General features: G+C 46.2%; 1 protein-coding gene across 1 annotated transcript; it reads left to right on the top strand.

The window, feature by feature from the left end:
- The first annotated feature begins 11,639 nt into the window (after positions 1-11,639).
- On the top strand, positions 11,640-13,882 carry LOC126962215 (uncharacterized). The gene is made up of 6 exons (XM_050803113.1): positions 11,640-11,676; positions 11,769-12,125; positions 12,183-12,239; positions 12,354-12,467; positions 12,754-12,935; positions 13,745-13,882. Exons 1-6 carry the CDS (start codon positions 11,640-11,642, stop codon positions 13,880-13,882), a joined length of 885 nt encoding a protein of 294 aa, XP_050659070.1.
- The last annotated feature ends 306 nt before the right edge of the window (positions 13,883-14,188 follow it).

Here is a 14,188-nt window from a genome sequence, read left to right as displayed (position 1 = left end):
AATTTGTATTTTAAGAACATATACGCTCGTGAAGAGTTTTCTAACTCATTTTTAAGTTTTCTAGACGTCTTATCCACATACTTTTTTTTTAAGGCACTGAGATCTTGAAATTGAAATGTAGATAGAGTTGTGGGGTAAAGAACTTCTGTTGAGGCTAGGTGCAGTGGCTCAAGCCTGTAATCCTAGAACTTTGGAAGGCCAAGGAGGGTGGATCACTTGAGGTCAGGAGTTCGAGTCCAGTCTGGCCAACGTGGTGAAACCCCGTCTCTACTAAAAATACAAAAAATTAGCCAAGCGTGGTGGTGGGCATCTGTAGTTCCAGCTACTCAGGAGACTGAGGCAGGAGAATTGCTTGAACTCGGGAGGCAGAGGTTGCAACGAGCTGAGATGGTGCCATTGCACTCCAGTCTGGGCAACAAAAGTGTGATTCCATCTCAAAAAAAAAAAAAAAAAAAAAAAAAAAAAAAAAAAAAGCAAAAGGAAAAGAACTTCTGTTGAATGATGATTTGCAAAAATATGTCTGCAATATAGTACTGAGTACTAATTTTACGGGGCAAATAGCTCTTTATTTAATCTTATGACCTTGTATAAAATCTTGCCCTAAACTAAATTCAAATGTATAGCCATTAATATTTAATGATACAATATTGGTGCTAGGTTAACATTTACCAAAAAAAAAAAAAAAAAAAAAAAATTTCCAGAAAGGAACATGCTTGGAATTGAATATGAACCCATCAATTAATTGTTGTCTTTATTGTGTTTATTCTGATGCTATTATTTCCAAAAGCACAAGACAAAAGTCCTGTATCACAAAATAATGTGTACTGTTTACAAGAGGTATTAGAAATTGAGATGTTTTTATTTTGACTATTTGAGAGTAAAATCGTAGGTAATGTTCCAAACCATCATCAAAGACGCAGAGCAAACTGTTCTGTATAGAAACTGTACATCAAACAAGGCACTATACATTTCGGGGGAGATATTAAGGTAGAAAGGCTGATTCGCATAGATTCTCCAGAGTCCATGCCATTAAGTACAAATTCTTTGTTCATTTTAGCACCGGAAGCAGTACTCAGAAGAAGTCATACCTAATGCTGCAGGAAACGTTTCCAAACGTGTATGAAGATACGCATTGGTGGCAGAGCTAATTCAACAGAAGCAACTCCATCTACCTTTTCATATTATTTTGACATTAAAAAAAAATCTTGAAAGTGAACGAATACATATTGCTTTGTTAAATACTTGACTTTTATGGTGTTTCTATAAGTATACATATATTTTAGAATCCACAAACTATCAAAATAACACTTTATAAAGAGAACTGCTTCCAAAAAAAAAAGAAAAAAGAAAAAAGCATTGCTTAATTGGAACAAGAACGCAGTGCTATCTACAGCAGCTGCGGCTTAAGTGCACATAACATACTTTTATTAATTCTGATAACCTGCTGAATGGTGGAAAGAAGTTCCCAAATAGTTCCCTTGAAAGTTTACAAAATACACAACTCCCAGACAAGTAGTATCTTTAACAATGTCAGGTTCTGAAAACTCTGATTGAAAAATACTTTGTGGAAAACACCAGTCCATGGCCGGGCGCGGTGGCTCAAGCCTGTAATCCCAGCACTTTGGGAGGCCGAGGCGGGTGGATCACGAGGTCAGGAGATCGAGACTATCCTGGCTAACATGGTGAAACCCCGTCTCTACTAAAAATACAAAAAAACTAGCCGGGCGTGGTGGCGGGCGCCTGTAGTCTCAGCTACTTGGGAGGCTGAGGCGGGAGAATGGCGTGAACCCGGGAGGCGGAGCTTGCAGTGAGCCGAGATCACGCCACTGCACTCCAGCCTGGGAGACACAGCGAGACTCCGTCTCAAAAAAGAAAAACAAAACAAACAAACAAACAAAAAAAAAAAACACCAGTCCAAAAATATATATCCATTTCCCTGGTGTGATGGTATTGGACGTGACTCCGAGGTTCCTGTGGCGTCTCCCCACTCAGAACAGGCCTCCTGTTTTCTTCAGGTTCACCTGCTTCCAGGAGGGCAGGGCATTGTATTCTTTCCTTGTCATGTCTAGTGCAAACTGGAAACATTGGGAGAAGCGCCCCGCGGCTCAGTGAAAGGAGCCGGGCATGCATGTGTTGTTTTACTCCCGTCCCCACCCCACCGGAAGAACTGCTTACCTCAAAGTCTTCATCGGTGAGATAGATCTCAAGCTTCAGAGGATCGACCCCCTCCGGGAGTGGCCTGGCCAGGAGGTCGGCCAGCAGATAAATGGTTTTACAGAGCTTGGCTAAGACGTCTTCCACGAGGGTGATCTGATTGGAAACTTCCGTGTCCTAGAGAAGAGGAGGGGGCAGAGAGGAGAGCTTGTGTCCTACATTTGAACTTGTTTCATTAAGTGCTTGCAAACACAGCCCTGTGCCATCTGCACACAGCCTGAGGATGCATGGCTCCATACCACTGAGGAGGAAATGGCTCTGAAAGATAAGGGATTGCCCAAAGCCCTGCAGTTGCCTTGAGTTTTAATTTTTTTAATTTTTAAATTTTAAATAAAAAAAATATTTTGGAGACAAGGTCTCTGTTATCCAGGCTGGAGTTCAGTGGCACTATCACAGCTCGCTGCAGCCTCGAACTCCTGCACTTAAGCGGTTTTCCTGCCTTAGCCTCCCAAGTAGTAGGGACTACACATGTGCATCACCATGTCCGGTTAATTCTTTCTTCTTTCTCCTTCCTTCCTTCCTTCCTTCCTTCCTTCCTTCCTTCCTTCCTTCCTTCCTTCCTTCCTTCCTTCCTTCCTTCTTTCCTTCCTTCCTCCTCCCTTCCTCTCCCCTTCCCTCCCCTCCGCTCCCCTCCCCTCCCCTCCCCTCCCCTCTTGCTCTGTTGCCCAGGCTGGTCTCAAACTCTTGGCCTCAAGTGATCCTCCCACCTCAGCCTGATAATGCGCTGGGATTACAGGTGTGAACCACTGCATTTGGCCCCCTTTTATTATTATTATTTTTTTAGAGACAGTATCTCGTTCTGTCACCAGGCTGGAGTGCAGTGGTGCAATCATAGTTCACCATAGCCTTGAACTCCTAGGCTCAAGTGATCCTCCCACCTCAGCCTCCTGAGTAGCTGGGCCTGCAGATGCATGCCACCATGCTCGCCTAATACACTTTAAAAATATTTTGTAGAGATGGAATCTTGTTTCTCTGACTTTTAGATGTTTTCTCAACTTATCACAGAGTTTCAAACAAATCTTATCTCAGGACTGCCACTGGAAAAACGTTCACCATGAGTGAATTACAGACTAAGATTAGTACATTTTACGTCTAAACACCAGAGACCTCCAAATAATGGAATTTGTTTAAAAATATTTTTAAAATAATTAAACTGAAAAGAAATCACACCCTCCTCCCCTCCCCGGCCTCATTTTTTTTTTTTTCTTGTTTTTTCTTTGTTTTGAGACAGAGTCTTGCTCTGTCGCCAGGCTGGAGTGCAGTGGCGCGATCTCGGCAATCTCCGCCTCCCAGGTTCAAGTGATTCCCCTGTCTCAGCCCCCTTAGTAGCTGGGACTACAGGCGTGAACCGCCACGCCTGGCTAATTTTTTGTGTTTTAGTAGAGACAGGGTTTCACCATGTTGGCCAGGATGGTCTCGATCTCCTGACCTCATGATCCGCCCGCCTCAGCACCTTCTTAATCCACAATAGAAAAAGAAGGTCAGAAAGTGCATCCAGAATATTTTGGAGCAGAATCAAGTTTGCTTTTAAACCATTGTGTGAATTTAATCTGAACAAGCTATTCTGGGTAAATTATCTTCCTCCATTAAACTTGGGACCCCAGATTGGCTTCTCTCTTTTTGGGTGGGTGGATGATGGGAATGCATGACTAATAGCTGTTGCCCAAATCACAAATATATGGGGGGACTACTGGTCAACAGGCAGGTTTTGGGCTGGGCATGGTGGCTCATGCCTATAATCCCCGTACTTTGGGAGGCCAAGGCAGGAGATTACTTGAGCCCAGGAGTTTGAGACCAGCCTGGGCAACATAGTGAGACCCCCCCATCTCTACAAAAAATACAAAAATCAGCTGGCCATGGTAGTGCACACCTATAGTCCCAGCTACTCAGGGGGCTGAGGCAGGGGGATGGTTTTAACCTGGAAGTTCCAGGCTGCAATGAGCCATGATGGCATCAGTATACTCCAGCCTGGGTGACACAGCAAGCCCTTGTCTCAAAAAAAGCGAGACGAAGGCAGGTGTTTGAGTGATCCTGCCTGCATCTGAGTACTGACTTTTCTACTCGCTGAAAGTCACTTCACGTTTCTGTGCCTCTGCTCCCACGCCAGTAAAATGGGAATAAGAAGAAGATAGATCTTGATGAACTGTTGTGATAATTAAACGAGACAATCAGTGTAAAGTGCTTGGAGTTATGCCTAGTGCAGAATCAGCACTTGGTGAGTGTTAATTATTTGTATAACTTGCTGGTATGGGAAGCCCGACTCTTTTCTGGCTGGAATCCCATGGGCCCGCACAACAGTAAACAGCCCCGTTGCCAACCCCCAGGATCTATAGTGAATACAGAGAGAGAATGGTGAGTTACCTCCTTCTGAAACTGGCTAAACTGTCCCACAGAGCTGATGTTTATGGTTTCTTCGAATAAACATCAAAAATTTGACTATCCCAGTTTTGAAACTTGAGAAAGTTATATTTGTCTTATCTGAGTTACTTTCTCAGGAAATCAACCATCAGGCCTCTCTGAGAGTATCAGAAAGCCAACAGTGTAATCCTAGCACTTTGGAAAGCCAGCCTGTAATCCTAGTACGTTGGAAGGCTGAGGCCAACAAATGGCTTGAGCCCAGGAGTTCAAGACCAGCCTGAACAACATGGCAAAACCTCACTGAAAATACAAACTTAGCTGGGCATTGTGTGTGCTTGTAGTCCCAGCTACTTGGGAGGCTGATCCGGGAGCATTGATTGAGCCTGGAAGGTGGAGGCTGCAGTGAGCTGTGATTGTGGTACTGCACTCCAGCCTGGGCTGGAAGAGAAAAGAAAAAATGGAAGCTTATCAGGCCCCTCCACCCTTCATGATGCCCAACTGACTCCCTGCTTCCTGTTGACCACCTCCTCTTCCTCAACCTTCCTTCATTCCTGTTTTCCCACACATGGTTACATTTCTTCCCTGCTGTAAAACAACCTAATTTTAGTCAGTCAGAGACACAAATTTGAGACAACAAAATACACTTGGATCATTTCCCCAATCAAAGCAACTCTCCTACATGGTAAAAAAAAAAAAAAAAAAAAAAAAAAAAAAAATCAAAACGGAAAAACACCATCTCCCATCAAACCAAAACAAATCCTCAGAACTGCTATTCCTAGCAATGCTAATAGCTCATCAATAAGAAATTCAACATCATTATAGGTAACTTCTTTTCTGTGTGGTTGGAAAACATTCTGGATAACAATATATTTCAGTAGATAGAAGTTATGATAAATGGCTCATGTGGAAGTACCAGGTGGTCTCATAAAAGACAACATGAATGAGATGTTGAGCGATATCTTCTCATAAGTGAGTCGCAGTACATCCATTCATTCAGTTATCTGAACACACTAATTCATCAGATTTTGTTTGTGTCTCCTCTACACAAGGTTAACGTCTGAAACATAAGGGTTTGGTTGCACATCGCATGGACACTGGAGACAAGCGATGCCAAGCAACAGGTTCTTGGCAAACAGAATGAAGAGTTCGCGGCTTTTATGTACATATATAGTCAGCATGATTAAACTCACCTTTGCTTTTAAGTTTTTAAAATTTGGGTACACTGTGTAGAAAATTACTAAAATAGTTCAATTGATTTCCCGTTAGACTTCTCTTCTTCCTAAGCGAATTCTATGACATGTTATCATGTTGCAAAATAAAAAATATTTTCCCACTTTGACAGTGCAACTGGATGCTCTCCCCAAAGTAAAGTCAACCTACAATCCAAAAGGCGCAAGAGCCACCTTCACAGGGCAGGAAAGCGTGCTCACCATCTCTGTGACCTCAGCAATGTCCTCTCTGTGCTCCCAGTTGGGAAATATATTGGTGAATGTCAGGGGTTCCAGACCAGCATAGATAAGGTAAGACTTGGGGGGTGATTTCTTGAGATTTTTCCCTGTAGTTACACAGAACACAACGTCAGTAGACCCAAGGGAGACCCTGTCTTTCACTGATTTCCCTTGAAATCTTTTCTTCTTTGTCAGAACTCATGACTTCATGCTTAAAATGCAAGTTACGAGTAGTTCATAACAACACATGGATAATGTTTATATAAGATGTTAGTTTCATGCCTGTGACTACAATTGTGACCTATAATCAACCTGAGTCTATACTTCTTGAACCTAACAAAACGCTCTGTATTCCTGGAAGGGAGAGCTTCTCTGTCTGCAGCTTCTGGCTGGAGCATTTTCTTCCTCCTGAATTCACTGTAGCGGCTTCCCTCTGCCTTCCTACCACGGGATTAACTCCAATATGGCTGACAGCGAACGACAGCATCTTATACATCTACGTTTACTATAACATTGGGTGGAAGGTTTCATATGTTATTTATTGCTGAACAGTTCTTCAGGAAGAGAATCAATTGCACATACTCAGTGATGTTAAACTAATAGTATCAATGAAACCATAAAAATGTGATATTAATTACTGGTATTTTCACTTTACATAAAGGACCAGAAATTTCATGTGGATGGTATATGAAAAACTACAAACTTACTTTTAGGATGTAATACTAAAAATAATAATAAATAATAAAAAGGTTGGCAATGGCCATTCACCATTTGGGGGAGACTTTCATTCTCCAACAGCATGGTAGTGGTTGCAGATAATGTACATGGCAGAGGCCAACTTGTCTCTCAGCGTGATCAACCCGGAGTACAACAGGGTTTTAATCTGCCTGGGGCGTTCCACAATATAGCCTTTATCCTTGAGGGTAACATGTCAGATGGCCTCATAATACCAGAGAGAAAAACTAGTTGTTCTTCATGCTGGCAGCTGAGAATGCACTAATCTAAAAATTAATAAATCTCAAAAAAATTAAAGGGGGGAAAAATGGGTTTCATTACCACCTGCCAGGCTTTATAGACACTGGCTGACCCATGCAGAAGAGAAAGAGGGTCTAGGGCTCCGGGGAGCTGCTGGCGAGGCCTCTTCTTTGCAGTACTGGAGCACGGTCTCCATCGTGCTCTTCCGGTCAGAGGCAGGGCAGATGCGGGCAGAACCAGTGATCTTGTTCTCGATGGGCCACCAGCCTTGCCAGAGGTACACCTCGTGGTGATTGTCAACAGGGAAAAGCACTGTGAGGGCAGGGACAGACCCTGACCGTCAGGAGCTCCTTCACGGACACTTCTAGCTCACTCCTCCCCAAACCTAGTGGATGCTGTTCCTCCCCGCTGCTGTGTCATGGGGGAAACCCCCTAGGCCGTCAAACCAGGGGCAAAGAGGCAAACAGAAACCCAGGACACCCCAGCCCTTTGAAAGGTCAACTGGGAGAAGCCTCTAGGCAGAGAAAGGTGGCGTCAAGGAGTTAGTCTCTTTCATTCCTCGTCCTCCAGGTCCTCCTCCCTTTGCCCCAGCTCAAGCTCCTGGCCGTTCTGGATACTGGCAGGACTGTGCTAAGAGTGGAAGGGATAATGCATGTGCCACTCAAGGGGCTGTTAGCACCACGTATCTCCAAAGAGCACAATCAACACTGGAGCACACATCTCACGGCAGACAGGTCAGAGGCGTTCCTGCCCTACGCACGACTGCTTAGCAGTGAGGTGAGCTCATGGTTCTCTTACAGAGAAATGGGCTTTAAACATCAAAACTGTGGCCAGGAGTGGTGGCTCATGCTGGTAATCCCAGTGCTTTGGGAGGCTGAGGAGGAAGGATTGCTTGAGCCCAGAGGTTGAAGACCAGCCTGGGCAACATGATGAGACCCTATCTCTACAAAAAGAAAAAAAAAAATTAGCCAGGTATGGTGGTGCATGCATGTAGTCTCAGCTACTCAGGAAGCTAAGGAGGGAGGATCATTTGAGCCCAGGAGTTTGAGGCTGCAGTGAGCCATGATTGCACCACTGCACTTCAGCCTGGATGACAGAGTGAGACCTTGCCTCTAAAAAATATAAAATGAAATAAAAATCAAAATTGTTCTACTGCCTTTTCATCCTAACTTTTTCTCCTCCTCAAATTGTCAGCCTGACTCTTACTCCACGGGGCAAAACGCCTCTCACTGTTGCTGGTCGGCTCACCGTGTGTCCTTTCCCAGCATGCGTTTCAGGATTCTGTGAAAGCCACATTTTAGAAGCCCAGTGGAGGTTGATAACCCGCCCTGAGCCCCAGGATGAAGGGCGTTGGCACAGCCTCTCTTTCTGATGGCTAAGATTTTCCAAGCATGACATGTGCACTGGTCAAACTTTCAGTGGTGCCCTGGGCTCTCAGTGCAAGGTGAGGTCCCTGGCTGCAGCTCCAGGCTCTTGTAATGTGAGAAGCAACAAACACAAACTGAGAAGCAGCTGACTTTGGCTTCACTGGAGGGTGGGCGGGACGGGCTGTCAAGCCCAGTCTATTGTGACTTTCCCAACCAGAATGAGGGCACAGAGGTTTCTGTCTTGAGGTGGTGGCCTGGTGGAAACAGCCCTGACCTTGGGATCAGAAGACCTGGGCTGGAGTCTTGCCTCTGCTGTGGAGACTTGGTATGGCAGACCCCGTTCACTGGCTAATGTAGCTGTTGCCTCAACACTCTTCTCCCCTGCCATTTGCTTTCCCAGGCTCCCTTGCAGCTGGGGTTGGCCATGTGACAAGCTCTGGCCAATGGGATAAAAGCAGAAGTCTGCTGGGGATTTCTGGGAAAACGTCTTTTTTATCTGATTAAAGAGAGAGATGTGGCTATTAAGTTCCCTTTTTTCCACCACCCTTCTTTCTCTTTCTGTCTTGAATGCAAACATGATGGCTGGAGCAATGGCAGTCGACCAGTGACCATGCAGCAACAAGACTGAGAGCAAGGCTGGGAGAAGAGTAGAGATGCCAGGCCTGCCGCTGTGGTGCTCAACCTGTTCTTAGCTGACGTCTTTGGGTGGGTTAAGTAACTGAGCCTCGTTTCTTATGCTATAATGTGTGGCTGATTTCACCCTCCTTCCTTTTGGTGTAGGGGTGAGGATAAGCGTATGTTCTGGGTGTGCAGAAGCACATGGAAGGTGTGTCTTCTGCTGCTTAGCAGCAGAAGTGTGTCATAGCTGCTTAGCAGTGTGTCATAGCTGCCGCCTGCAAGCGGTACCCGACTGGGGCACGCTGTACAGATCTTCCTGCAGGAAGGGCATGGAACTGACCACAGACGGGGCTTGGGCAGGGTACACAAACTCCGTGGGCGTGAAATCCCCAGAGGAGCTGCTGAGGATGAACAGGCGGGGTGCGAAGTTAAAACTTCCAGGATCTTTGAAAGAAAAGAGAACAAAGCTAAAGATACCATAGGAATTAAAGTAAATTCCAGATGAAGAATGAATGTAAAATATGAAATAATTCAAAGCATTGTGGAAACAGGTAGAATTTATCTGAGCTTCGAGGTGTAGAAGACCTGTTAAATTGTAATAGTAAAAACTGACCAGGTGCAGTGGCTCATGCCTGTAATCCCACCACTTTGGGAGGTCGAGGTGGGCTGATCATTTGAGGTCAGGAGTTTGAGACCAGCCTGGCCAACATGGTGAAACCCGTCTCTGCTAAAAATACAAAAATTAGCTGGGCATGGTGGCACATGCCTGTAATCCCAGCTATTCAAGAGGCTGAGAATCACTTGAACCCAGGAGGTGGAGGCTGCAGTGAGCCAAGATCGGGCCACTGCACTCCAGCTTGGGCAACAGAGTGAGACTCCGTAACAAAACAAACAAAAAAGACTGGAGTCTTTGCTTCTATATCACCTCAATTTTTCCTAGCTTCAATCCCATTTCCAACATTACAACTGTATTGGGGTTTGAAAGGAAGAAGAAAATTCATTTAAGTTCCTAAAAGTTCAGGGGTCATATTTATTTGATTTTTTCAGCCATTTCTTTGGTAAAGTATCTGTAACATAGGTTCCATAAATGATTCTAATAATTTCTTAAAGTATTTTCACTAAAAATGGCCTTTCCTACCATCCACTGTAGATCTGAACTGGCTAAGTTTGTATGTTTTCGAGAGGGCAAAATAAAATAGGAACCATCAATGACTACATTATAAATACCTAAAATTAATTTGGAAGCCACTCAACTGAAATTTCTGCTAACTTAGCAAAAAATTTTGCCTTTGATTAGCAATCTTATTCCTCAAAGTAGTGAAAATGTGTTGCACCAACTAGATTACTGGGGAAAGAAAGGCATGTTTCAAATAGAGCATAACAGTTTATAAAGACCTAGACATTTTTAGCACTCAAATACATTGTGTAAATACACATTTACACTTAAATAACCAATATCATGTCCTAACATTCTAAATAGACTTGACCGTATATATCCAAAATACAATTGTATCTCTTTTTAAAAGTATTTTTATTTTAGAGACAGGGTTTTGCTCTGCTGCTCGGGCTGGAGTGTAGTGGTATAACCATAGCTCACTGTAGCCTTGAACTCCTGGGCTCAAGGGATCCTCCTGGCTCAGCCTCCCAAAGCCCTGGGACTACAGGCAGATGCCACTGTACTGGGCTGATTTTTTTATTTTTTGTACAGATGAGGTTTTACTATGCTGCCCAGAGTAGTCTTGAACACCTGGCCTTAAGTGATCCTCCCACCTCAGCTTCCCAAAACTCAGGGGTTACAGGTGCAAGCCTAGACTTCCATTTCTTTAAAGATATTTTACAAAATGGGCATTTCACTAATTTTCGTTAAGAGTTTTTCTTCACGTATTGAAATGTAGTCCTATATACAAATTCATTTTTCATATGTGTATTCATTTTTAATTTTAGCAATGTAAAGATTCAATTTTTAGTGGGAAGAACTTATGGGGCCATTCTTTTCCTTTTCTTTTTCTTTTTCTTTTTTTTTTTTGTATTTTTAGTAGAGATAGGGTTTCACCGTGTTAGCCAGGATGGTCTCGATTTCCTGACCTTGTGATCTGGAGCCATTCTTTTCACAGCCTTGATCAGTTGCCTAATTTAAAGTGTAATACAAAAATTAACGGGGCGTGGTGGCGGGCACCTGTAATCCCAGCTACTCGGGAGGCCAAGGCAGGGAGAATTGCTTGAACCCAGGAGACAGAGGTTGCAGTGAGCCAAGGTTGCGCCACTGCACTCCAGCCTGGGCAACAGAGCGAGACTCTGTCTCAAAATAAATAAACAGGGCCTGGTGCCATGGCTCATGCCTGTAATCTCAGCACTTTGGGAGGCTGAGGCAGATGGATCACGAGGTCAGGAGATTGAGACCATCCTAGCTAACACGGTGAAACCCTGCTTCTCTCAAAATACAAAAAATTAGCCGGGCGTGGTGGCGGATGCTTATAGTCCCAGCTATTTGGGAGGCTGAGGCAGGAGAATGGTGTGAACCTGGCAGATGGAGCTTGCAGTGAGCCGAGATCACGCCACTGCCCTCCAGCCTGGGTGACAGAGCGAGAGCGAGACTCTGTCTCTAAATAAGTAAATAAATAAATAAATAAATAGATAAATAGATATATAAAGTGTGGACATGTTACACCATCAAAGCAGTTTCAAGAATAAGTTTGGTACCAGTAGTGCTATTTAGGAATAACAGAAAACAGAGGTGTGAAGACTGCTTATGGTTAAGTATCCTTGCCCCAGAGCCACCTATTTATAGAAATTAAACCCCTATCGTGCCCTGGAGGAGCCTGGCTCAGCATCCCTGGGCCCCTCGAGCAGCTGTCCCCTGACCCTGCTGGAGTGCAAGCAACCCTACCCTGCAGGCGCCGGGCCAGGACACTGACCCCAGCAGGCCGGCCAGCATCGGCCAAGCGGAGGCTCTACCACCTGTGCAGCTGCTGCTTTTTGCTGACCCTCTCCCAGCAGTGCTGCCTGAGCTCTGACTCGGTCCTGTGTGCAGGTGTGCTGACCCTCTCCCAGCAGTGCTCCCTGAGCTCTGACTCGGTCCTGTGTGCAGGTGTGCTGACCCTCTCCCAGCAGTGCTCCCTGAGCTCTGACTCGGTCCTGTTTGCAGGTGTGCTGACCCTCTCCCAGCAGTGCTGCCTGAGCTCTGACTCGGTCCTGTTTGCAGGTGTGCTGACCGTCTCCCAGCAGTGCTGCCTGAGCTCTGACTCGGTCCTGTTTGCAGGTGTGCTGACCCTCTCCCAGCAGTGCTGCCTGAGCTCTGACTTGGTCCTGTTTGCAGGTGTGCTGACCCTCTCCCAGCAGTGCTGCCTGAGCTCTGACTTGGTCCTGTTTGCAGGTGTGCTGACCCTCTCCCAGCAGTGCTCCCTGAGCTCTGACTCGGTCCTGTGTGCAGGTGTGCTGACCCTCTCCCAGCAGTGCTGCCTGAGCTCTGACTCGGTCCTGTTTGCAGGTGTGCTGACCGTCTCCCAGCAGTGCTGCCTGAGCTCTGACTCGGTCCTGATTGCAGGTGTGCTGACCGTCTCCCAGCAGTGCTGCCTGAGCTCTGACTCGGTCCTGTTTGCAGGTGTGCTGACCCCTCTCCCAGCAGTGCTGCCTGAGCTCTGACTTGGTCCTGTTTGCAGGTGTGCTGACCCTCTCCCAGCAGTGCTGCCTGAGCTCTGACTTGGTCCTGTTTGCAGGTGTGCTGACCCTCTCCCAGCAGTGCTCCCTGAGCTCTGACTCGGTCCTGTGTGCAGGTGTGCTGACCCTCTCCCAGCAGTGCTGCCTGAGCTCTGACTCGGTCCTGTTTGCAGGTGTGCTGACCGTCTCCCAGCAGTGCTGCCTGAGCTCTGACTCGGTCCTGATTGCAGGTGTGCTGACCGTCTCCCAGCAGTGCTCCTTGAGCTCTGACTCAGTCCTGTTTGCAGGTGTGGCTCTTGTGGGCACAAGTGATAGAGGAGCCGGATGAGTGTCACCAAGGGGCCAGAGCTTCCGCGTTGGCTACAGAGTGACTGCAAGTGCCATTGGGCTGTGCTTCTGCTGCTGGAGGGATGGTCTGGAATCTGAACGCTCCCTGCTCTATCCTAATTCTCCAAAGCTGGACTTTTCCAAAGTTGTAAGTCTGCAAGAAAGAAAGAAAGGAAAGAAAGAAAGAAAGAAAGAAAGAAAGGAAAGAAAGAAAGAAAGAAAGAAAGAAAGAAAGAAAGAAAGAAAGAAAGAAAGAAAGAAAGAAAGAAAGAAAGAAAGAAAGAAAGAAAGAAAGGAAGGAAGGAAGAAAGAAAGAAAGAAAGAAAGAGAGAGACAGGGGCAGGGAGGCAGGGAGGGAGGGAGGGAAGGAAGGAAGGGAAAGGAAAGAAAGAAAAAGAAAGAAGGAAGGAAAGAAAGAAGAAAGAGAAAGAAAGAAAGAAAGAAAGGAGAGAGGAGGGAGGGAGGGAGAAAGAGACAGAGGGAGAGAGGGAGGGAGGGAGAGAAGGAGGGAGGGAAGAAAGGAAGAAAAGAAGGAAAGAAAGGAGAGAGAGAGGAGGGAGGGAGGGAGAAAGAGACAGAGGGAGAGAGGGAGGGAGGGAGGGAGAGAAGGAGGGAGGGAAGAAAGGAAGAAAAGAAGGAAAGAAACGACGAAAGAAAGTGCGTGCCTGGGCAACATAGTGAGACCCTGTCAAGGAAGGGAAAGGGAGGAGAGGGGAGTGGGAGGGAAGGGAGTCCCTCCCACTGGGGGTCCTTGTCTGACACCCCACTACTCCCTGGAAGGAGAGGCTGGAGCTGCCTGGGCCCTGGAAGAGCCCATTCCTGCTGTTTAAGAAGCTCCTGAAGTTTGATGCATTCAGCGGCTCAACGTCAAGTCGCCTTGCTGCTGGTTCAACCCTGACCTGCTCCACGGTCTGGTGACTGGGCTCTTCGGCCCATCCTTGTAACCAAACTCATGGCTCCCCACATCCTGTGCTGGAGCCCCACTCTGACTCCCTGCCTGCAGAGTGGGTTAACAGCACAGTTGGGTTTGAAAAGAGGCAGGCCTGGGTGTGAGTGTCCGGCTCTGCTCCCTGCTAGCTGTGTGGCTTCAGGCAGGTTCCCTGATCTTATGGTCCTGTTCCTCATCTGAGAAATTAGCATCACAACAGAACAAGTCTCAGGGAGCCCAGGAGGCACTCAGCTAGAGGCAGGATAAAGCCCCCCGCATCGTGCCCTGAGGGGGCA

Source organism: Macaca thibetana, chromosome 9, assembly GCF_024542745.1.
Source record: "Macaca thibetana thibetana isolate TM-01 chromosome 9, ASM2454274v1, whole genome shotgun sequence".
NCBI classification, from domain to species: domain Eukaryota; kingdom Metazoa; phylum Chordata; class Mammalia; order Primates; family Cercopithecidae; genus Macaca; species Macaca thibetana.
The sequence above is the reverse complement of the archived record's forward strand: the minus strand, read 5'-3'. Positions and strand labels throughout refer to the sequence as shown.

What these genes read in the sequence shown, in the direction of transcription:
- LOC126962215 (XM_050803113.1), top strand. Translation starts at nt 11,640, where the DNA reads ATGTTACACCATCAAAGCAGTTTCAAGAATAAGTTTG. An exon ending in TGACTCGGTCCTGTTTGCAG is followed by an intron (nt 12,126 to 12,182) that starts GTGTGCTGACCC and finishes TCCTGTTTGCAG; the next exon opens with GTGTGCTGACCGTCTCCCAG. An exon ending in TGACTCGGTCCTGTTTGCAG is followed by an intron (nt 12,468 to 12,753) that starts GTGTGCTGACCG and finishes TCCTGTGTGCAG; the next exon opens with GTGTGCTGACCCTCTCCCAG.